This window comes from Chiloscyllium plagiosum, unplaced genomic scaffold, assembly GCF_037043375.1.
Source record: "Chiloscyllium plagiosum isolate Xiang-an unplaced genomic scaffold, Cpla_swu_hap1 HiC_scaffold_11, whole genome shotgun sequence".
In the NCBI taxonomy this organism is placed as follows: Eukaryota; Metazoa; Chordata; class Chondrichthyes; order Orectolobiformes; family Hemiscylliidae; genus Chiloscyllium; species Chiloscyllium plagiosum.
The window spans coordinates 89,046,291-89,063,230 of NW_028270149.1; the positions used below are offsets into that span (position 1 = coordinate 89,046,291).

Genomic DNA, 16,940 nt, shown 5'->3' on the forward strand with positions numbered 1-16,940 from the left:
CCATGTTGACTATCTTTAATCAAGCTATGATTTCTAAATAGTCATAAGTCCGATCTCTTCAAATCCTTTTATTCTGATGCAACATTTGGCACAAAATCGTGGGCTGAAGGGCCTGTTCCTGTGCTCTACAGTTCTATATTCTATGTTCTCGGTGTGTAAGAGTAATAATTATACAAGGGGATTTCCATTCTCCTAACATAAATTGGGATAGTTATCGTGTTAACGGTCAAGAAGGAGCAGATTTCTTGAAATGTATCCAGGGGAGTTTTTGTGTCAATATGTACAAAGTGCAAGTAGGAACGGCACAGTGCTGGATCTGGTTCTGGGGAAAGAAACTGGACAAGTGTTCAGCATGGCAGTGGGGGAGCATTTTTGCAGGAAGGAAAATGATGGCCTGCCAAAGACAGCTTTGGATTGTGTGAAGGCAGATTTCATTAAAACAAGGTAGGATCTGCCCTCAGTAGACTGGGAACAGCCTGTTGCATTGTAAGTCTCCTGCGGAGCCATGTGGGAAGCATTTGAAAACGAGCTGAGGAGAGTGCAGGTTCAACATGTACTCTTAAGAGGGAAATGCGGGAGCAATAAGTCCAGAGAACTCTTGATGTCTGGGACAATTCACGATTGGATATGGCAGAAGAGTAGGGCCTTTAACAAGACCAAAGGGAACAATTCAGTTGTGGCCCTCAAGGAATACAGAAAGTGAAGGAGGGAATTTAAGGAAGCAGTTGGAAAATTAAACAAAAAGGGGCATGAAAAAGGACAAAGAATCCTAGGTTATTTTATAAATATTAAAAGGAAGAGGTTAACCCAGGGAAAACGTAGGGCCTATTAGGGACCAGGGAAACAACTCTTTGTTCAACTGCAGGATTTTGGAAGGGGTTGAATAAATACTTTGCTTTGGTAGTCATTCTGGGAAAAAGAGAACATAGACTGTGAGGAACTTGCACAGTTTGACTTAGGGAATGGGGAGGCGTTAGAGGATCTGTCAGAGTTAAAAACAGGCCAATCCCTTGGCTCAGGCTGCAGTGTGAGGCGAGGCAGGGAATTGCTGGGGCTCTGACACAGATTTTAAATCTTCAAAATATGATGTGTGTGTGGATGAGGAAAGTTCAGCTGATGTAGTTTATATCATAGAGTCATAGAGATGTACAGCATGGAAACAGAACCTTTGGTCCATGCTGAACAGATCCTAAATTATTCTCGTCCCATTTGCCAGCACTTGGCCCATTACCCTCTAAACTCTTCCTATTCAAGTACCCATTCAGATGCTTTTTAAATGTTGTAATTGTACCAGCTTCCACCACTTCCTCTGACAGCTCATCCCATACGTGCACCACCCTCCATATAAAACGTTGCCCCTTTTGAATTTTCCCCTCTCACCTTAAACCTATGCTGTCTAGTTTTGGACCACCCCACCCTGGGGAAAAAAACCTTGGCTATTCACCCGATCCATTTCCCTTATGATGTTATAAACCTCTATAAGGTAACCCCTTAGCCTCTGACACTCCAGGGAAAATAGCCCCAGCCTATTCAGCATCTCCCTATAGATCAAACCTCCAACCAAGGCAACATCCCTGTAATTTTTTTCTGAACCCTGTCAAGCTTTACAAGAACTTTCCTATAACAGAGGGACCAGATTTGAATACACCATTCCAAAAATGATCTAACTCATGTCCTCTACAGCCACAACATGACCTTCCAATTCCTATACTCAGTGCACTGACACATGAAGGTAAGCTTACTGAAAGCCTTCTTCACTATCCTGTGTATCTGGTAGTTCAAATTCAAAGAACTATGAACCCACACTCCAAGATCTTTATTCAGAAACAGTCCACAGAACCTTACCATTAAGTGTGTAAGTCCTGCCCTGATTTGCCTTTCCAAAATGCAGCACCTCACAGTTATCTAAATTAAACTCCATCTGCCACTCCTCAGCTCATCTTATCAAGGTCCTGATGTACATTGAGGTAACCTTTGTTGCTGTCCACCAAGCCTCCAATTTGGGGTCATCTGCAAACTTCCTAACCATTCCTCCATGATCAATGTCCAAATCATTTACTTCAATGGCGAAAAGCAGTGGACCCAGAACCGATCCTTAGGGCACACTGTTGGCCTCAGGCTTCCAGTCTGAAAAGCAACCCTGCACCACTACCTTTACCTTTAAGCCAGTTCTGTATCCAAATGGCTAATTCCCTCTGTATTCCATCTGATTTAACCTTGCTAACCAGTGTATCACAAGGAACCTATTGAACACCTGACTGAAGTTCATACAGATCAGCTTTGGCAGAATTTGTAGTATAATGGGGACAGGAGTTGAGGCAAGATGTAGTATAATGAGTAATTCCTCACTCCGATATGTGAAGTCACGGTAAACCTCTTTGTAGGAAGTGATGTAACATCATATGATCTTGCTCTCTCTTTTCTGCCTTGTGGCAAGATGAAGGCATAGTAAGAGATTGCTTAAATACTATTAATATTTTCCTTACTACAGTAAATTTTCTTTCGCAGTACAATAATGCCAGACTCCAGCCTCTGGACACTCCTCTCTCACCCCCCCAGTATCCCTTCTATCCACCTGACCAAACCTCTTGTCAGCTGCACTTTTCAACAACGACCTCCATGCCAATTGTCTGTCCATCCTTTCCTCACCCTGAGGATGCTCTAACTTCCAAGTTCTCTCAGTCAGGTAGAGTGTTAATGGTGAGTGTGTTTGGCTTGTGACCATTTATTGTTGTCTGCTTTCCTCCAGCCGACCCCATGTTCAGAGTCACGGTGCCTGGGCTCTGTCATGTTCCCCAAAGAGCTTGTGCACAAGCCTGAAGCTCCAACCCAGTCCAAGGAACAACTGCTGCACCGAGCGACACATTTCCTCGAACAGTACTACACAACCATGAAAAGGTACATCAAATAATAGTGGAGTGTGCGTCAGAGCCCAAGCTCAGAAGGGTTGGGTGAAGATGGGTCTCAGCAGAGACAGTTTTGTGCTTGAGTGCGGGTTGGCTATACTCAGGCAGAAAGTGCGTGGGATTGAAGGGTATTTTGACTGAGGAGAGTGTGTAGGAGATATTTCAGCTACCTGCTCAATGTTCAAAAACTAAGCTGGGCTCTGCCATTCTCTGTCACAGAGCAGGAACGCCAGCACACAGTCAACGCTTAATGGAGCTACAGAGGGAGATAGACATGACCGGTACTTATCAACTCACCCCGAATGAGCTGATCTTCGGGGCAAAGCTGGCCTGGAGGAATGCAGCGCGGTGTGTGGGCCGAATACAATGGAGTCGCTTACAGGTGAGAGTGCCACTCCCTCTCCCCCAGCCTCTGTCTCTTTCCCTTTCTCTTACACTGTCTTTATCTCGCTGTATCATTTTTTTGTGTAACATGTTTCTTTTTCTCTCAATGATACTTACCTTTGTCTTGCATACACTCCCTCTCTTTCTTCATTTTGCTCTCAATCCTGGATTCTCTTAGATTTCCAACTGTCTCTCTTTCGTTTTCTGTTTTCCTTCTCTGTTCATATTTGCCTCTTTCAGACTGTAATTCTCTCACTCTCTTTCTGCCTCCACACTCTCCCTGACTGTCTCACTGTTGGCCATGCTGTGTCACAATTGGTTTTGCCTCAATGGGACAGGTTTATTCTGCTACTGCAATGAAAATGATACCACATCAATGAAGGCATTGAGCCCATCAAGTCCATGGTCTTTGAGAGATCTATTCAATCAGTCACAATCCCCGGCTCTTTCTTTCAATCATACAATTTTTCTCCTTTGATGTATACAAGGAGTTTATGTTAACTTTATATTGGCTCCATCCATTTTATAGATGGCACACAATCTGTTGGTGGAGACAAAGGGTGGCAGCTTACCTGGATCTGAGTGACATGAGGGGCTACAGTGAAATGTGTGTAAGAATGAGTAGTCCAGTGAGGCCTATCAAAGTAAGTTTGTAGTGGCATCAGGCAGTCAAGAAGAAATTCATAATAGGAGGCATGGCGTGCAGTACCAGGGATGTCTTACTGTATTGTATAGGGCTTGGGGAGACCACACCTGGAGTATTGTGTACAGTTTTGCTCTTCTTATCTGAGGAAAGATGTTCTGGCTGTGGACCAACTGCAGCAAAGGTTTACCAGATATAAGATGGCTGGATTGACGCCTAAGGAGAGATTGGGTCAGCTCGGACTATATTCACCGGAGTTTAGAAGAATGAATAAGGATGTCATAGAAACCTATGAAAATCTAACAGGACTAGACAGGGTAAATGCAGTAAGGATGTTTCCGATGGCTAGTAGTTCAGAACCAGAGGTCACTGTCTAAGGATATGGGGTAGGCCATTTAGGTCTGAGATGAGTTAATGGCCCTGCTCACCTCATGAACTCTGCTTATGATTTTACAAAACTCACTGAACCAATTTGTCTTCAGGAAAAACTGACAGAGAAACCAGAGTGAGTGCTCGTTAAGTCATCTTAATATTTGCTCCGAATATCCACCATCTCTCCCATGTTCAATATGCACAGTAGGTTATTATCCACAAGCAGAAGCCATACATGTCATTACAATATGGATATGAGCACCCTGAATTTTGGGTGCCATTGCCACTATCTCATCATTGCACTGGCAGTGTACCCTTTAGACTGAGACTTCTCTAACTGGATTCATTGGCAACCAACAATGTAGTTACTGCAAAGGGACAAGTACCCAGTCGCAGAGTCCACTAAGCTACATTCCAGGGCTGATCCATTGTGCTCCCAGTAGGTAATCACCTACCAAATTGGCAACAACATGCATCCCTTGCCCTGCCTTGCCCTGCAGTGACAATTTGCATAGTCAGGAAATGCAGTTGTATGACAATACTCAGTCAAGGGCATATACCACTTAGACATCATTGTGTTTTGTCAACCTACCACTTGCATCAGGTGGCAGCAGCATTCATACCAAGCAACCTGCATCTTGTCTGAATATCTAATCAAATTGGTGAAGCCCATAGGGCACCTGTCAGTCAGGGGACCCCAGCATGGCAGTCTCCATTATCCATCTGGGCTTCAATCATGGTCAGGCACTACTTTGCAAAATATCTGTATCTCTGTGATACAGGGAGCTATGCATGGATCTGACTCATCTTTTCTTTTCAATGATTTATAGCTTATCTCTGCCTCTCTGTCTTTCTCTATGTCTCCTTCGTATTCTATCTGACTCCCTCTCCCCCTACTGCTTATTGCACTTGTTCACTTTCATGCTGATTTCAGTTTTTATTCTTTGCTGACAGTTGTTTGATGCTCAAGATTGCAATACAGTGGAAGAGATGTTCACCTACATCTGCAATCACATCAAATATTCGACTAATAAGGGAAATATCAGGTAATGTGACCTCCTCCACTTTATATCCAGAGCCAGAATGAAGATTCTCAGAGACAAGTAGAAAACATAACACCTTCTTTTCTCCAATTGCTGTTAGTTGAACCTGCTATATTGAACTCTCTGTTATAGATCTGCCATCACAATCTTCCCTCAGCGCTCAGATGGAAACAGGGACTTTCGAATATGGAACAGTCAATACATTCGGTATGCAGGGTTCACTCAGGAAGATGGTACAATCATGGGAGATGGTGCCAGTGTTGAGTTCACTGAGGTAATGATGTACAAAATGTCACTTCTTGTGGTGCCTCCTACCAAAGATCAAACACACGCTTTCCAACAAATTCAAAATGTTGGGCTTTTCTTGATTCCTGTTTGAATTCAGACTCCAGAACATCTGCTGAGAAGCTGGGTGTAGACCTGGGGCATAGTGTCACAGAATGGTTGCAGCATCAATGTAGGCCGTTTAACCCATCTTCTTCGTACTGGTGCTGTGTATAACAAGTCACCTTGCCTTATCCCCTCAGCTTTATTCTGCAACTTGCAAATATTGTCTGTTTGGGTGTTTGTTCAATTCCCTTGACAAAGTCTTGGTACACCCTCCTGACCTCAAATCCCTTTGAAGCTATTCAGTAACACTCTTTACCGTAACATCTAGGAGGCTGTCATCTTGAATTCATATCAGTGGCCACGCAAATGCCTGACAGTTGTTTGATGCTCGGGATTGCAATACAGTGCATATGCCTATCTGTTCCTCTGACCATAGAAGCCACTGCTTTTCCAATCATTCTCTGCTGCATTCCTGGTCTGGTTTCCGCTGCTGCAGAGCAGTTCAAAATTCAGTGGGAAATACACCTCCAGTTGGTCCTGAGTTAAATTCACCTTTGAGTCATTACTTATATTCAACTAAAACTATGTAAACTGTCTTTGATTAAGTTTTGCACCAATGAGTACACAGAGTCATACGGCATGGAAACAGACCCTTTGTTCCAACCTATCCATGCCGACCACGTTTCTCAAACTAAACTAATTTGACTGAGCTGCATTTGGCTCAGTTTATCTGTCCAAATGTCTTTTAAATGTTGTAACTGCTTCATTTGTGAATTATGACTGGGCTGTGACAGTTTGAACAGAATGGGAATTGGGTGAAATGAGCTCGCGGTTGTAGCAGTTCTTGGGAACTGAAACTAAGGCGTGATGGTCAGAAAGATTTGGGGGTTTGCTGATCTCTGAGAGAAAGCAGCTACAGCTCTGCTGTTTCTTCTGACCATGTGTCATTATCTCTGCTCTTTGTCTCATTTTGCTGTTTTGTCCACTCTATCTCCAGCTTTGTCTGCAGCTCGGTTGGAAGCCTAAGAGGAGCCGGTTCACAGTGCTGCCCTTAGTCTTACAGGCAAATGGTGAAACTCCTCAGCTCTTCGAAATCCCTCCAGAACTGATCCTGGAAGTTCCCATACAACACCCACAGTAAGTTAAGACTGCAGTCCATTTGTCTTTACTCTGCCCACTCAAAAGACTAACTGTAGGGCCCTCCCTGAGCACCTGTCCAAATGCTGTTTGGAGCAGAGCATCGGGAGCAGGGGACTTGATTGAGTTTTTTGTAGAAGTAAGTAAGAGGATTGATGAGGGAAGGGCATGAATGTGATCTATCTGGACTTCAGTAAGGTGTTCGACAAGGTTCCCCATGGGAGACTGGTTAGCAAGGTTAGAGCTCTTAGACTACAGGAAGAATTAGCCACTTGGATACAGAATTGGCTCAAAGATAGAAGACAGAAGGTGGTGATAGAAGGTTGCTTTCCAGACTGGAGATCTGTGACCAGTGGAGTGCCACAAGGATCATTTATATAAATGATTTATATAAATTCATCATTTATATAAATGCTTTGGTTGTGAACATTGGAAGTATAGTTAGTAAGTTTGCACTGACACCAAAATTGGAGGTGTAGTGGATAGCAAAGAAGGTTACCTCAGATTACAATGGAATCTTGATCAGATGGGCCAATGAGCTGAGGACTGGCGGATGGAGTTTAATTTAGATAAATGCGAGATGCTGCATTTTGGGAAAGCAAATCTTAGCAGGACTTATACACTTAATGGTAAGGTCCTAGCTAGTATTGCTGAGCAAAGACACCTTGGAGTGCAGGTTCATAGCTCCTTGAAAGTGGAGGCACAGGTAGATAGGATAGTGAAGAAGACTTTCCTTTATTGGCCAGAGCATTGAGTATAGGAGTTGGGAGGTCAGGTTGCATCTGTACAGGATATTAGTTTGGCCACTGTTGGAATATTGTGTGCAATTCTGGTCTCCTTCCTATCGGAAAGATGTTGCGAAACTTGAAAGGGTTTAGAAAAGATTTACAAGGATGTTACCAGGGCTGGAGTATTTGAGCTATAGGGAGAGGCTGAATACGCTGTAGCTGCTTTCCCTGGAGCGTCGGAGGCTGAAGGGTGACTTTATCGAGGTTTATAAAATTGTGAAGCAGGTGGGGGAGTCCAGACCCAGAGGTTTAGGGTGAGAGGGTGGTGCATATATGGAATCAGCTGCCAGAGTAAAGCTTGTACATTTGTGGCATTTAAAATGCATCTGGATGGGTATATGAATATAAAGGGTTTAGAGGGATATGGACTAAGTGCTGGCAAATGGGGCTAGATTAGGTTAGGATATCATGTCGGCATGGACGAGTTGGACCGAAGGGTCTGTTTCCATGCTGTACATCTCTATGACTCTATGACTCTAAGTGAGGCCTAGATGGGCCTGAGTAACCCCAGAGCTGGTGGTTACACTGATATGAACAATGCTATGTTGTTTGGGGCTGAATGAAGATCTGTTTCAGACTTGAAAGCTGATGGAGCCCTCAGCCTAACACTGGCATTGAACTTTAAGCCAAGGGTGGCTATGAGACCTGCAGTAGACAAGATGTAGGTTGTAACTCATGCGGAAAGTCAGGAGGCATGGGATAGAGGGAAATTTGGCCAATTGGATAGAAAACTGGCTAACCGGTCGAAGGCAGAGAGTGGTGGTAGATGGTAAATATTCAGCCTGGAGCCCAGTTACAAGTGGAGTTCCGCAGGGATCAGTTCTGGGTCCTCTGCTGTTTGTAATTTTTATTAATGACTTAGATGAGGGAGTCGAAGGGTGGGTCAGTAAATTTGCAGATGATACGAAGATAGGTGGAGTTGTGGACAGTGAGGAGGGCTGTTGTCGGCTGCAGAGGGACTTAGATATGATGCAGAGCTGGGCTGAGGAGTGGCAGATGGAGTTCAACCCTGCCAAGTGTGAGGTTGTCCATTTTGGAAGAACAAATAAGAATGCGGAATACAGGGTTAATGGTAGGGTTCTTAGTCAGGTGGAGGAACAGAGGGATCTTGGGGTCTATGTACATAGATCTTTGAAGGTTGCCACTCAGGTGGATAGAGTTTGTAAGAAGGCCTATGGAGTATTATCGTTCATTAGCAGAGGGATTGAATTCAAGAGTCGTGAAGTGATGTTGCAGCTGTACAGGACTTTGGTTAGGCCACAGTTGGAGTACTGTGTGCAGTTCTGGTCGCCTCACTTTAGGAAAGATGTGGAAGCTTTGGAGAGGGTGCAGAGAAGATTTACCAGGATGTTGCCTGGAATGGAGAGGAAGTCGTACGAGGATAGGTTGAGAGTTCTCGGCCTTTTCTCGTTGGAACGGCGAAGGATGAGGGGTGACTTGATAGAGGTTTATAAGATGATCAGAGGAATAGATAGAGTAGACAGTCAGAAACTTTTTCCCCGGGTACAACAGAGTGTTACAAGGGGACATAAATTTAAGGTGAAGGGTGGAAGGTATAGGGGAGATGTCAGGGGTGGGTTCTTTACCCAGAGAGTGGTGGGGGCATGGAATGCGCTGCCCGTGGGAGTGGTAGAGTCGGAATCATTGGCGACCTTTAAGCGGCATTTGGATAGGTACATGGATGGGTACTTAATCTAGGTTAGAAGTTCGGCACAACATCGTGGGCCGAAGGGCCTGTTCTGTGCTGTATTGTTCTATGTTCTATGTTCTATGTAACTCAGATGTAACTCAGATCTGAAACCCAGTGGAGGTGAACGTGATGCCTGAACGATGTACAGGTAAATACACATACATTTTACACCTGGCAGCTATGCCTGTACAAACCTCAGTTAGGATTAGGTCTGGCATAGTCTTGGTGAACTTCACATTAGTCCGATTGATCTGTAAGTCTGATACAGTCCTACATAGCAAGGCTTCAAATATGTCCAGAGTAATTGTATTTGGGTTCTGTTGGCTGTTGATTGAATACTTAGCTTTCTCTCTCCTGCCTGCAGTTATGAATGGTTTTCGGAGCTAAATCTGAAATGGTACGCTCTCCCGGCTGTTGCCAACATGCTGCTTGAGATTGGAGGCCTGGAGTTCCCAGCCGCACCCTTCAATGGTTGGTACACAGGCAGTGAGATTGGCGTGAGGAATTACTGTGATTCAACACGATACAATCTACTCCAGGTAAAGGTTCTACCTTTCTGTATCAGGGGTGCAGAGGTCAGACATTATAATCTTCTAAGCTCAACTGTCATTTCAGCCCAAGATTTAGTTAAAGTGCTTCATAGCACTTTAAAAACTATCATCCATCTGATCACCTACTTTCCCAATCCCCCATTGCCCAATCCCCCATTGCCCAACCACATACTCATTGGAACATGCAATCATAGAATTATTAAGGTACAGACTCAAGCAATGACTGGCTCTATTATCTGGGGCCTACCTCCTGCCTTTTCCCCATATCCATGCACACTATTATCAACCAAAAAAAATGCCCTTATATGGGCCTCAATTGAACTTGCTTCCACCACATTTCGAGCGAGTACGTTCCACATCCTAACTACTCACTGTGAAAATTTGTCTTATACAAGGGCAACACCACTGCTCCCTAAATCATGTTTGGAGTGAATGAATTTGGCTGTTTGTTTGCACAGTGATACAAGTGACTAAGAAAAGTGCATCATTCTGTGGTCCTCTCACTCTCATACTGCAACTGAACACGTGCAAAATCTGTTGTCACCCAAACAAACACAACATGAAAGCACTGGTGATGACAGTGAATTTATTGGTGATAAACCTGCTGCTGAAATAAAGTCTGCAAAGGTATGTGGCTAATGGCTTTGGAGGCTGGTGTACAATGTAGAAAAATGTCGGGATGTAACTTTGGCAGGAAGAAAAGGAAAACAGATTGGGATTGAAAGGGTGAGAGAGTTTAAAATCCTCCAGGACAAGGGTATGGGTGTCCTTGTATGTCCAATCAAAGGAGTCAATTGTGGCACAGAAAGAGGTCACACTGTCTCCCCCTGGAGTGATCCAGTCAGTCTCACCCCCTTGCTGTTGTCGACAGCCTCAGTGAGTTTTTCAACTATCTATGCAGTTACTTTTTAGAATCACTGTCTCCAGTTCCTCAAAGGCAGCAGATTCTAGATATTTGTCTAAAATAAGTCACCCTTCACATTCTCCTTGCTCAGAGCCTTAAATTGATCACCCCTGTGCTAAACTAGTAAATCATATATTTATGTACATGCTCTGGTTGTGAATAAAATGTGAATCAGTCTAAGGTTAGGGCATAGTCACCCAAACAAGTTTAGGCTCTTGTGGCATTGTTGTGGGGAGCTTTTGTCTGAGTCACGGCCGTGGGAAAGTGGCTGAAGAAGTTGATTTTGAAAATTACTCCATTTGACTCAGAGAACCAGTCCCCACCTGGAAGTGGCTGTTCTGTGGAAGGGAAAAGTAGCCTACACTTACACTGAACAAGGTATTATAAGACTTAGGTTAGGCCACACTTAGAGTATTGTGTTTAATTCTGGTCGCCACATTACAGGAAGGCTTTGGAAAGGGTGCAGAAGAGGTTTACCAGGATGCTGCATAGATTACAGGGCAGAAGATATTTGGAGAAGCTAGAAAAACTCAGATTGTTTTCTCTGCAGTGGCGGAGGCTGAGGGGAGACTTGATTGAAGTTTTTAAAATTACGAGATGCATAGATAAGGTTGACGCTAAAAATCTTTTTTCCCAGAGTTGAAATGTCTCATACTAGGGGGCGTGCATTTAAGTGAAGATGAGAAAAGTTCAAAGGAGATGTGAGGACCAAGTATTTTATACAGAGAGTGGTAGGAGTACGGAATATGTTGTTGGGGATGGTGGTGGAGGCAGATATGATAGGGGTATTTAAGGGATTTTTGGATAAGCACATGAATATGCATGGCATGGAGGGATATAGACCAAGGACAGGTAAAAGGGATTTAGTGCCATGTTTGGCACAGCATCATGGGCTGAAGGGCCTGTTCCTGTGCTGCACAGATCAATGTTCTATGTTCTTAACCAGTTTGGAAGACAAACTGGGTGCTTCTGAGATTGATATTTATTAAATTAACGCCCGTCGTTATTGTACAATCAGACAACAAAAACAATCTTTCCTTGTCTGTCATCTGCAAACTTGTCTTTATCTTATCCACCTCAATCAAATCTGCCCTCAATCTTCTTCGCTCCACAGAGAACAACACCAGCTTCTCCAACGAGCCTTGTCTTTAAAATCCCTCTTCCCTGGTAAATCTCCTCTGCCCCCTGTCAAAGTCCCCCTCATCTTTTTTAAAATGTTGGGATCAAAATTTACCTGTTTTCATTGGAGAAAAGAAGGTTTAGGGGTGACATGATAGAGGTGTACAAGATGATTAGGGGTTTAGATAGGGTTGACCATGAGAACCTTTTTCCACGTATGGAGTCAGCTAGTATGAGGTGGCATAGCTTTAAATTAAGGGGTGGTAGGTGTAGGACAGATGTTAGGGGTCGATTCTTTACTCAGCGAGTCGTAAGTTCATGGAATGCCCTGCCAGTAGCAGTGGTGGACTCTCCCTCTTTATGGGCATTTAAACGGGCATTGGATAGGCATATGAAGGATAGTGGGCTTGGATCGGCGCAACATCGAGGGCCAAAGGGCCTGTACTGCGCTGTATTTTTCTATGTTCTATGTTCTAAAACTGAATACAATGCTCGAGTTGTGACTGAAGCAAATCTTTGTAATGGTTCAGAATAACTTCCCTGCTTTTGTATCAAGAATCTCTATGAATGAAGCTCGAGAATGCCATAGGATTAATTAATCACTTCCTCAATGTGTACTGCTCCTTCAATGATTGAAGCATGGTACCTCCCTTTGTCACTCTTTCAAATTCAGCATTCAGATTCCATTGTCTTTCCCTGTCCCTTCTACAAATAAGATGTTGACCTTTTTTGCAAGAGGCTTGGGGTATAAAAGTACAGATGTCCTGTTATAACTGTGCAGGGTGTGATGGGACTATATCTGGAATGCTGTGCATAGTTTTGATCTATTTGCTTACGAAGGGACATGCTTAGATTGGAGGCAGGTCTGAAATGGTTTATGAGGCTGATTTCTGGGATGATGAGGTTATCTTACGAGGAAAGGTTGAATATGTTGGGCTTGTACACATTGGAATCTAGAAGAATGAGAAACAACATTATTGACACATATAAGATTCTACGAGAGCTTCAAAGGGTACCTCATGGTAGAATGATAACCTGAATTCCACAGACTAAAAAATTGGGGTCTGCATTACAGAGGGAGATGATGAAATGATGGGAAAGAACAGCAACAGTCTTTACTGGACCTCACTATGTAGAGAGGATGGAAGGGAGGATGTCTTTTGTTCAATCCCATCTTTTCTTGATCTGTCACATATATCTCTTTTTCCAGGAAGTTGCCGAGAGGATGGGATTGGAGAGATCGAAGATCACATCCCTGTGGAAGGACAAAGCTGCTGTGGAGCTGACTGTTGCCGTTCTCCATAGTTTTCAGGTAGAGACAGGAATAGGTGGCGACAAGAGTGACATCCAACCATACCCTGTTCCACCCTTGCCCTGCCTACCAGGGGCAGTAGAGGACCTGATGTCTTCTTTATTCTAATCGAGGTGGGCCAGTGGATCAACCACTGATCTTTCACTGCTCAGAGGCCCTGTTATAACGAGACAACATCCCTCATGGAGACAGGATGGGAGTCAGGAAATGTCAGACTTCAGAAAAGGACCCTCCCTCACCTCTGGTGTCCTGTTTGCAACTGCCTCCAGTGACTCCCCCACTGTCCTAGAGTCTCTTTTCACATTTACTCACTTCTTTTGTGGGGTCTCCTTGCTCTCCCATTCACCAGCGCTGTAACTCTGGGTGGTCCAGGCCTGTGTTGGCTGAATGGTCAATGCAGTGTGCCTAATGCCAGTGGGCAACTGCTCCTAAGAGGGGGTTTAACATTTAGGCCTCAGCTTGCTACCTCCCATTGGAGTCTGTTGTGTTTGCAGCTAATGAAAGTGACAATAGTCGATCATCATACCATCACTGAGTCCTTCATGAAGCATCTGGAGAATGAACATCGGCTTCGTGGTGGCTGCCCCACAGACTGGGTTTGGATTGTTCCTCCGATATCTGGAAGTCTAACTCCAGCCTTTCACCAGGAATTCCTCAATTACAATCTTTCTCCAGCATTCCACTATCAGGTAATGTCTGTTGACACTGTTTCACTTCTCACCTTTCTCTCTATTCCCAACTCTTCCAAGTTACCTTTCCAGCTACCCTTCAAACTTAATTACCCATCTTCATCCCCATCACCCCCTCAAGCCCCATTCACTCATCATATCCCAGATCCCAATCCTCATATCCTCCTCACGTTTCCAACTCTTTTGCCATCTTCAAATGATCTGATCAAATCTTTAGCTTCCTCATGGCCCCAATTCTATTTACTTATGCTCTTGTTTACATTTCTCAGTCCAGTTTAGCCAACCTCTGCCCACTTCCAGATTTCCAATGTCCACCTTTGTGGATTGTATGCCATCATTGTACATGTCTGCCCTTCCTTCACTCCATATCTTGCATTCCCCATCATATCTCCCACATTGTCCCATCATACTTACTGAACCCTCTCCCTTCTTCCCAAAATCCACAGATTCACCTTTTCCCATCTCCTCAACACCCATTCGGAAAGCGTATTGCATCTTCCCAAAAATCACCCACACTCATGATTAAGGAATTCTGTAACATTTTGCAACTAACTTGGAATCCCTCTCCCTCTTCCCCTCCAAAAGAATATATCATTAAATAGAAAGGGATTCACAGTGAGCCATGATTGATTGATGGTTTGTCAAAAACATTTGAGTAATAAATCTTGAAAAATTGGGAATTTTGGTGCTAACTTCAAATGACCTAGAACTTCCCCAGAACACTCTCAGGAAGACCTTCAGACAAGATTTGGTCTCTGGAATACCCTGTTTGGAAAGCACCTGTCCAATGCATTAATTAATGGAGTTGAGGGTCAGGGTGCCCAGATGAGGCAGATTGGGATCATAGGTTGGAAATTGGGTGGGTGGCAAAGATCAAAAGATTGAGGCCATGAATCAAGGGTTGAGTTTATATAACAAAGGTCTGCAGTCGAGAGTGAGTTGCAGATATGAGACTCAAGAGTCACAGATTAAGGGTCAAGGATCACAATTCTTGTGGGTTTACTGACGAGTTGGAATGAGGGTTGGGTGTTAAGTGTTGAAGCTCAGACCAGGTATGACAAATCAAGAGTCAGAGTTCATTGTTTGAGGGTCAGTGGGCACATGTTGAGGTTCAGGACAACAAATTAAAGGTCAGGGAACATACAAGGGTCAGGGAGCAAAGATCAAGTGTCTGGCTGAGTATTGGAATGGAGGAGTGTGTAAATGGTACTAGGGTCAAAGGACACATATTGTGAGTAAGGGGCCACATATCAAGGGTTCAGAGGCAGGAATCAAGGATTACATGGAATGTATCAAGGAACAGGGAACACAAGTCAAGGTTTAGGGTATCAATTAAGAATCGGGGGGCCCAGACTGAGGGTTGGGGGACACAGGTCACAGCATTGGTTGGTCACAATAGGACTAATGTGCAGAATTTAGTTCTGGATTTGGCACCAACAACAGCATTAGCCGTGCTACCTATACTGGCCTCAGCAATGAATCCACAGGGAACCTGAAGTGCGGACCTGCCCCGACACTGGCACAGTCCTTTACTGTGTTCTTCCTCATGCACCCTCATTGGCTATTGGCACTCAGCCTGGCACTGTCACAGGTATCATCAATGATAATTGTAAAACGTAATTGTAAAAAATCTCCTTGTGGGAAAAGAAAACAAAGCTGACATTTATTTTTAATCTTGCAGACAGATCCCTGGAAAACCCATGTATGGAAAGAAAGTGATGGGTTCCTTTTGAAAAAACGCCCAATTGGATTCAAGGAACTTGCAACGTAAGATGCAAGGGTAACAGTGAGGCTTGCCAGAGGGATATGGCTGCTGTATATATGAGTCTGAAATGGAATAAAGAAGTGGAAAGGATTAACGATCAAATGCAGTAACCAGCACTCATTGTAATAATGTAACAAGGACTTTGTCAGGATAAAGAAAGAGTTTGTAGGATTTCTGGGGCTAGCCTGCTCCAAACAGTCTCTGTAGCAATGTACATCTCAGATTCAGGGAGTATATAGTTGCTGTAATGCACTAAACATCAGATTGTTTACTCAATAACTTTTCTAGTTTGACCAGTAGATAACATCCACACTCAGTCACATCATGAGTGCAAGGACCTATATCAAACATTTATTACTGGATGGTGTGTACCGTATGTGGGGTGGGGGTGGGGGAACGGGGGTATGATTTTGAAGGATGCTCTCTGGTGGGTTGTTGTGATTAGCACTCTCCTTGTGCTGTCTGACAGGGCGGTGACATTTTCCACCAAATTGATGTCCCGAGTCATGGCCAAACGGATAAAAGTGACAATTCTCTATGCCACAGAAACCGGCAAATCAGAAACTTTTGCCAGGAAGTTGTGTGAAATCTTTAAGAAGGCCTTTGACCCAAAGGTGAGTGACTATGATCAATTACACAGGGATCTAAGGTTTTATTGGCATCAGTTATCTTAATGAAGATTACCATAAGTGTTCATTGCATACATTGAGTACATAGCCACCATGCTTTCATTCCCCTCATCCAGGCCATTGATTGTAAAAGGTTGAGGCCTCTGTACAGATCCTCCCAATCAGATAAATGCCAATTCACGCATATATTATCTGCCAACCAGGCAATTTTCTGCCTATGTTAATCTGTTACACCTTCACAACGAGCTCCTACTTTGCGCAATAATCTTTTCTGTTGAACCTTCTGGAAATCCATGCATTAGTGTGCTGTCCTTTACCTACAGCACATGTTACTCTTTCAACAAGCTCCAATACATTGGTGAAAGGGGTTGTCTTTCACATAATCCTGTTGACTCTTCTCAATTACATTGGGTTTTTCTAAATGTAGAACGGTACACTTGTTAATGAATAAATAGCAAACAACCCTCTTACCAAGAGGGTGAGTCAGAAAACAGGAAACTATGGGTGGGAGAGTTAACTTGACATCTTTGATGTGGAAGCTGTTGCAATTTATCATTAAGAAATGTACCGTTCTACGTTTAGAAAAACCCAATGTAATTGAGAAGAGTCAACAGGGTTGTGTGAAAGGCAACTCCTTTCACCAGTGTATTGGAGTTTGTTGAAAGAGTAACATGTGCT

The 16,940-nt window shown here is 43.8% G+C and overlaps 1 protein-coding gene across 2 annotated transcripts in view; it reads left to right on the plus strand.

Annotated features, from left to right (window-relative positions):
• LOC122557039 (nitric oxide synthase 1-like) overlaps positions 1 to 16,940 on the plus strand; it is a 125,811-nt gene that overhangs the window by 35,255 nt on the left and 73,616 nt on the right. For both annotated transcript variants that reach the window (XM_043704266.2, XM_043704267.2), the window contains exons 3-12: positions 2,750 to 2,898; positions 3,126 to 3,288; positions 5,260 to 5,351; positions 5,481 to 5,622; positions 6,676 to 6,815; positions 9,658 to 9,832; positions 13,078 to 13,179; positions 13,674 to 13,868; positions 15,550 to 15,635; positions 16,103 to 16,247. In XM_043704266.2, the coding sequence (XP_043560201.1) occupies positions 2,750 to 2,898; positions 3,126 to 3,288; positions 5,260 to 5,351; positions 5,481 to 5,622; positions 6,676 to 6,815; positions 9,658 to 9,832; positions 13,078 to 13,179; positions 13,674 to 13,868; positions 15,550 to 15,635; positions 16,103 to 16,247 (1,389 nt within the window). The remainder of the gene's footprint in view (positions 1 to 2,749; positions 2,899 to 3,125; positions 3,289 to 5,259; positions 5,352 to 5,480; positions 5,623 to 6,675; positions 6,816 to 9,657; positions 9,833 to 13,077; positions 13,180 to 13,673; positions 13,869 to 15,549; positions 15,636 to 16,102; positions 16,248 to 16,940) is intronic.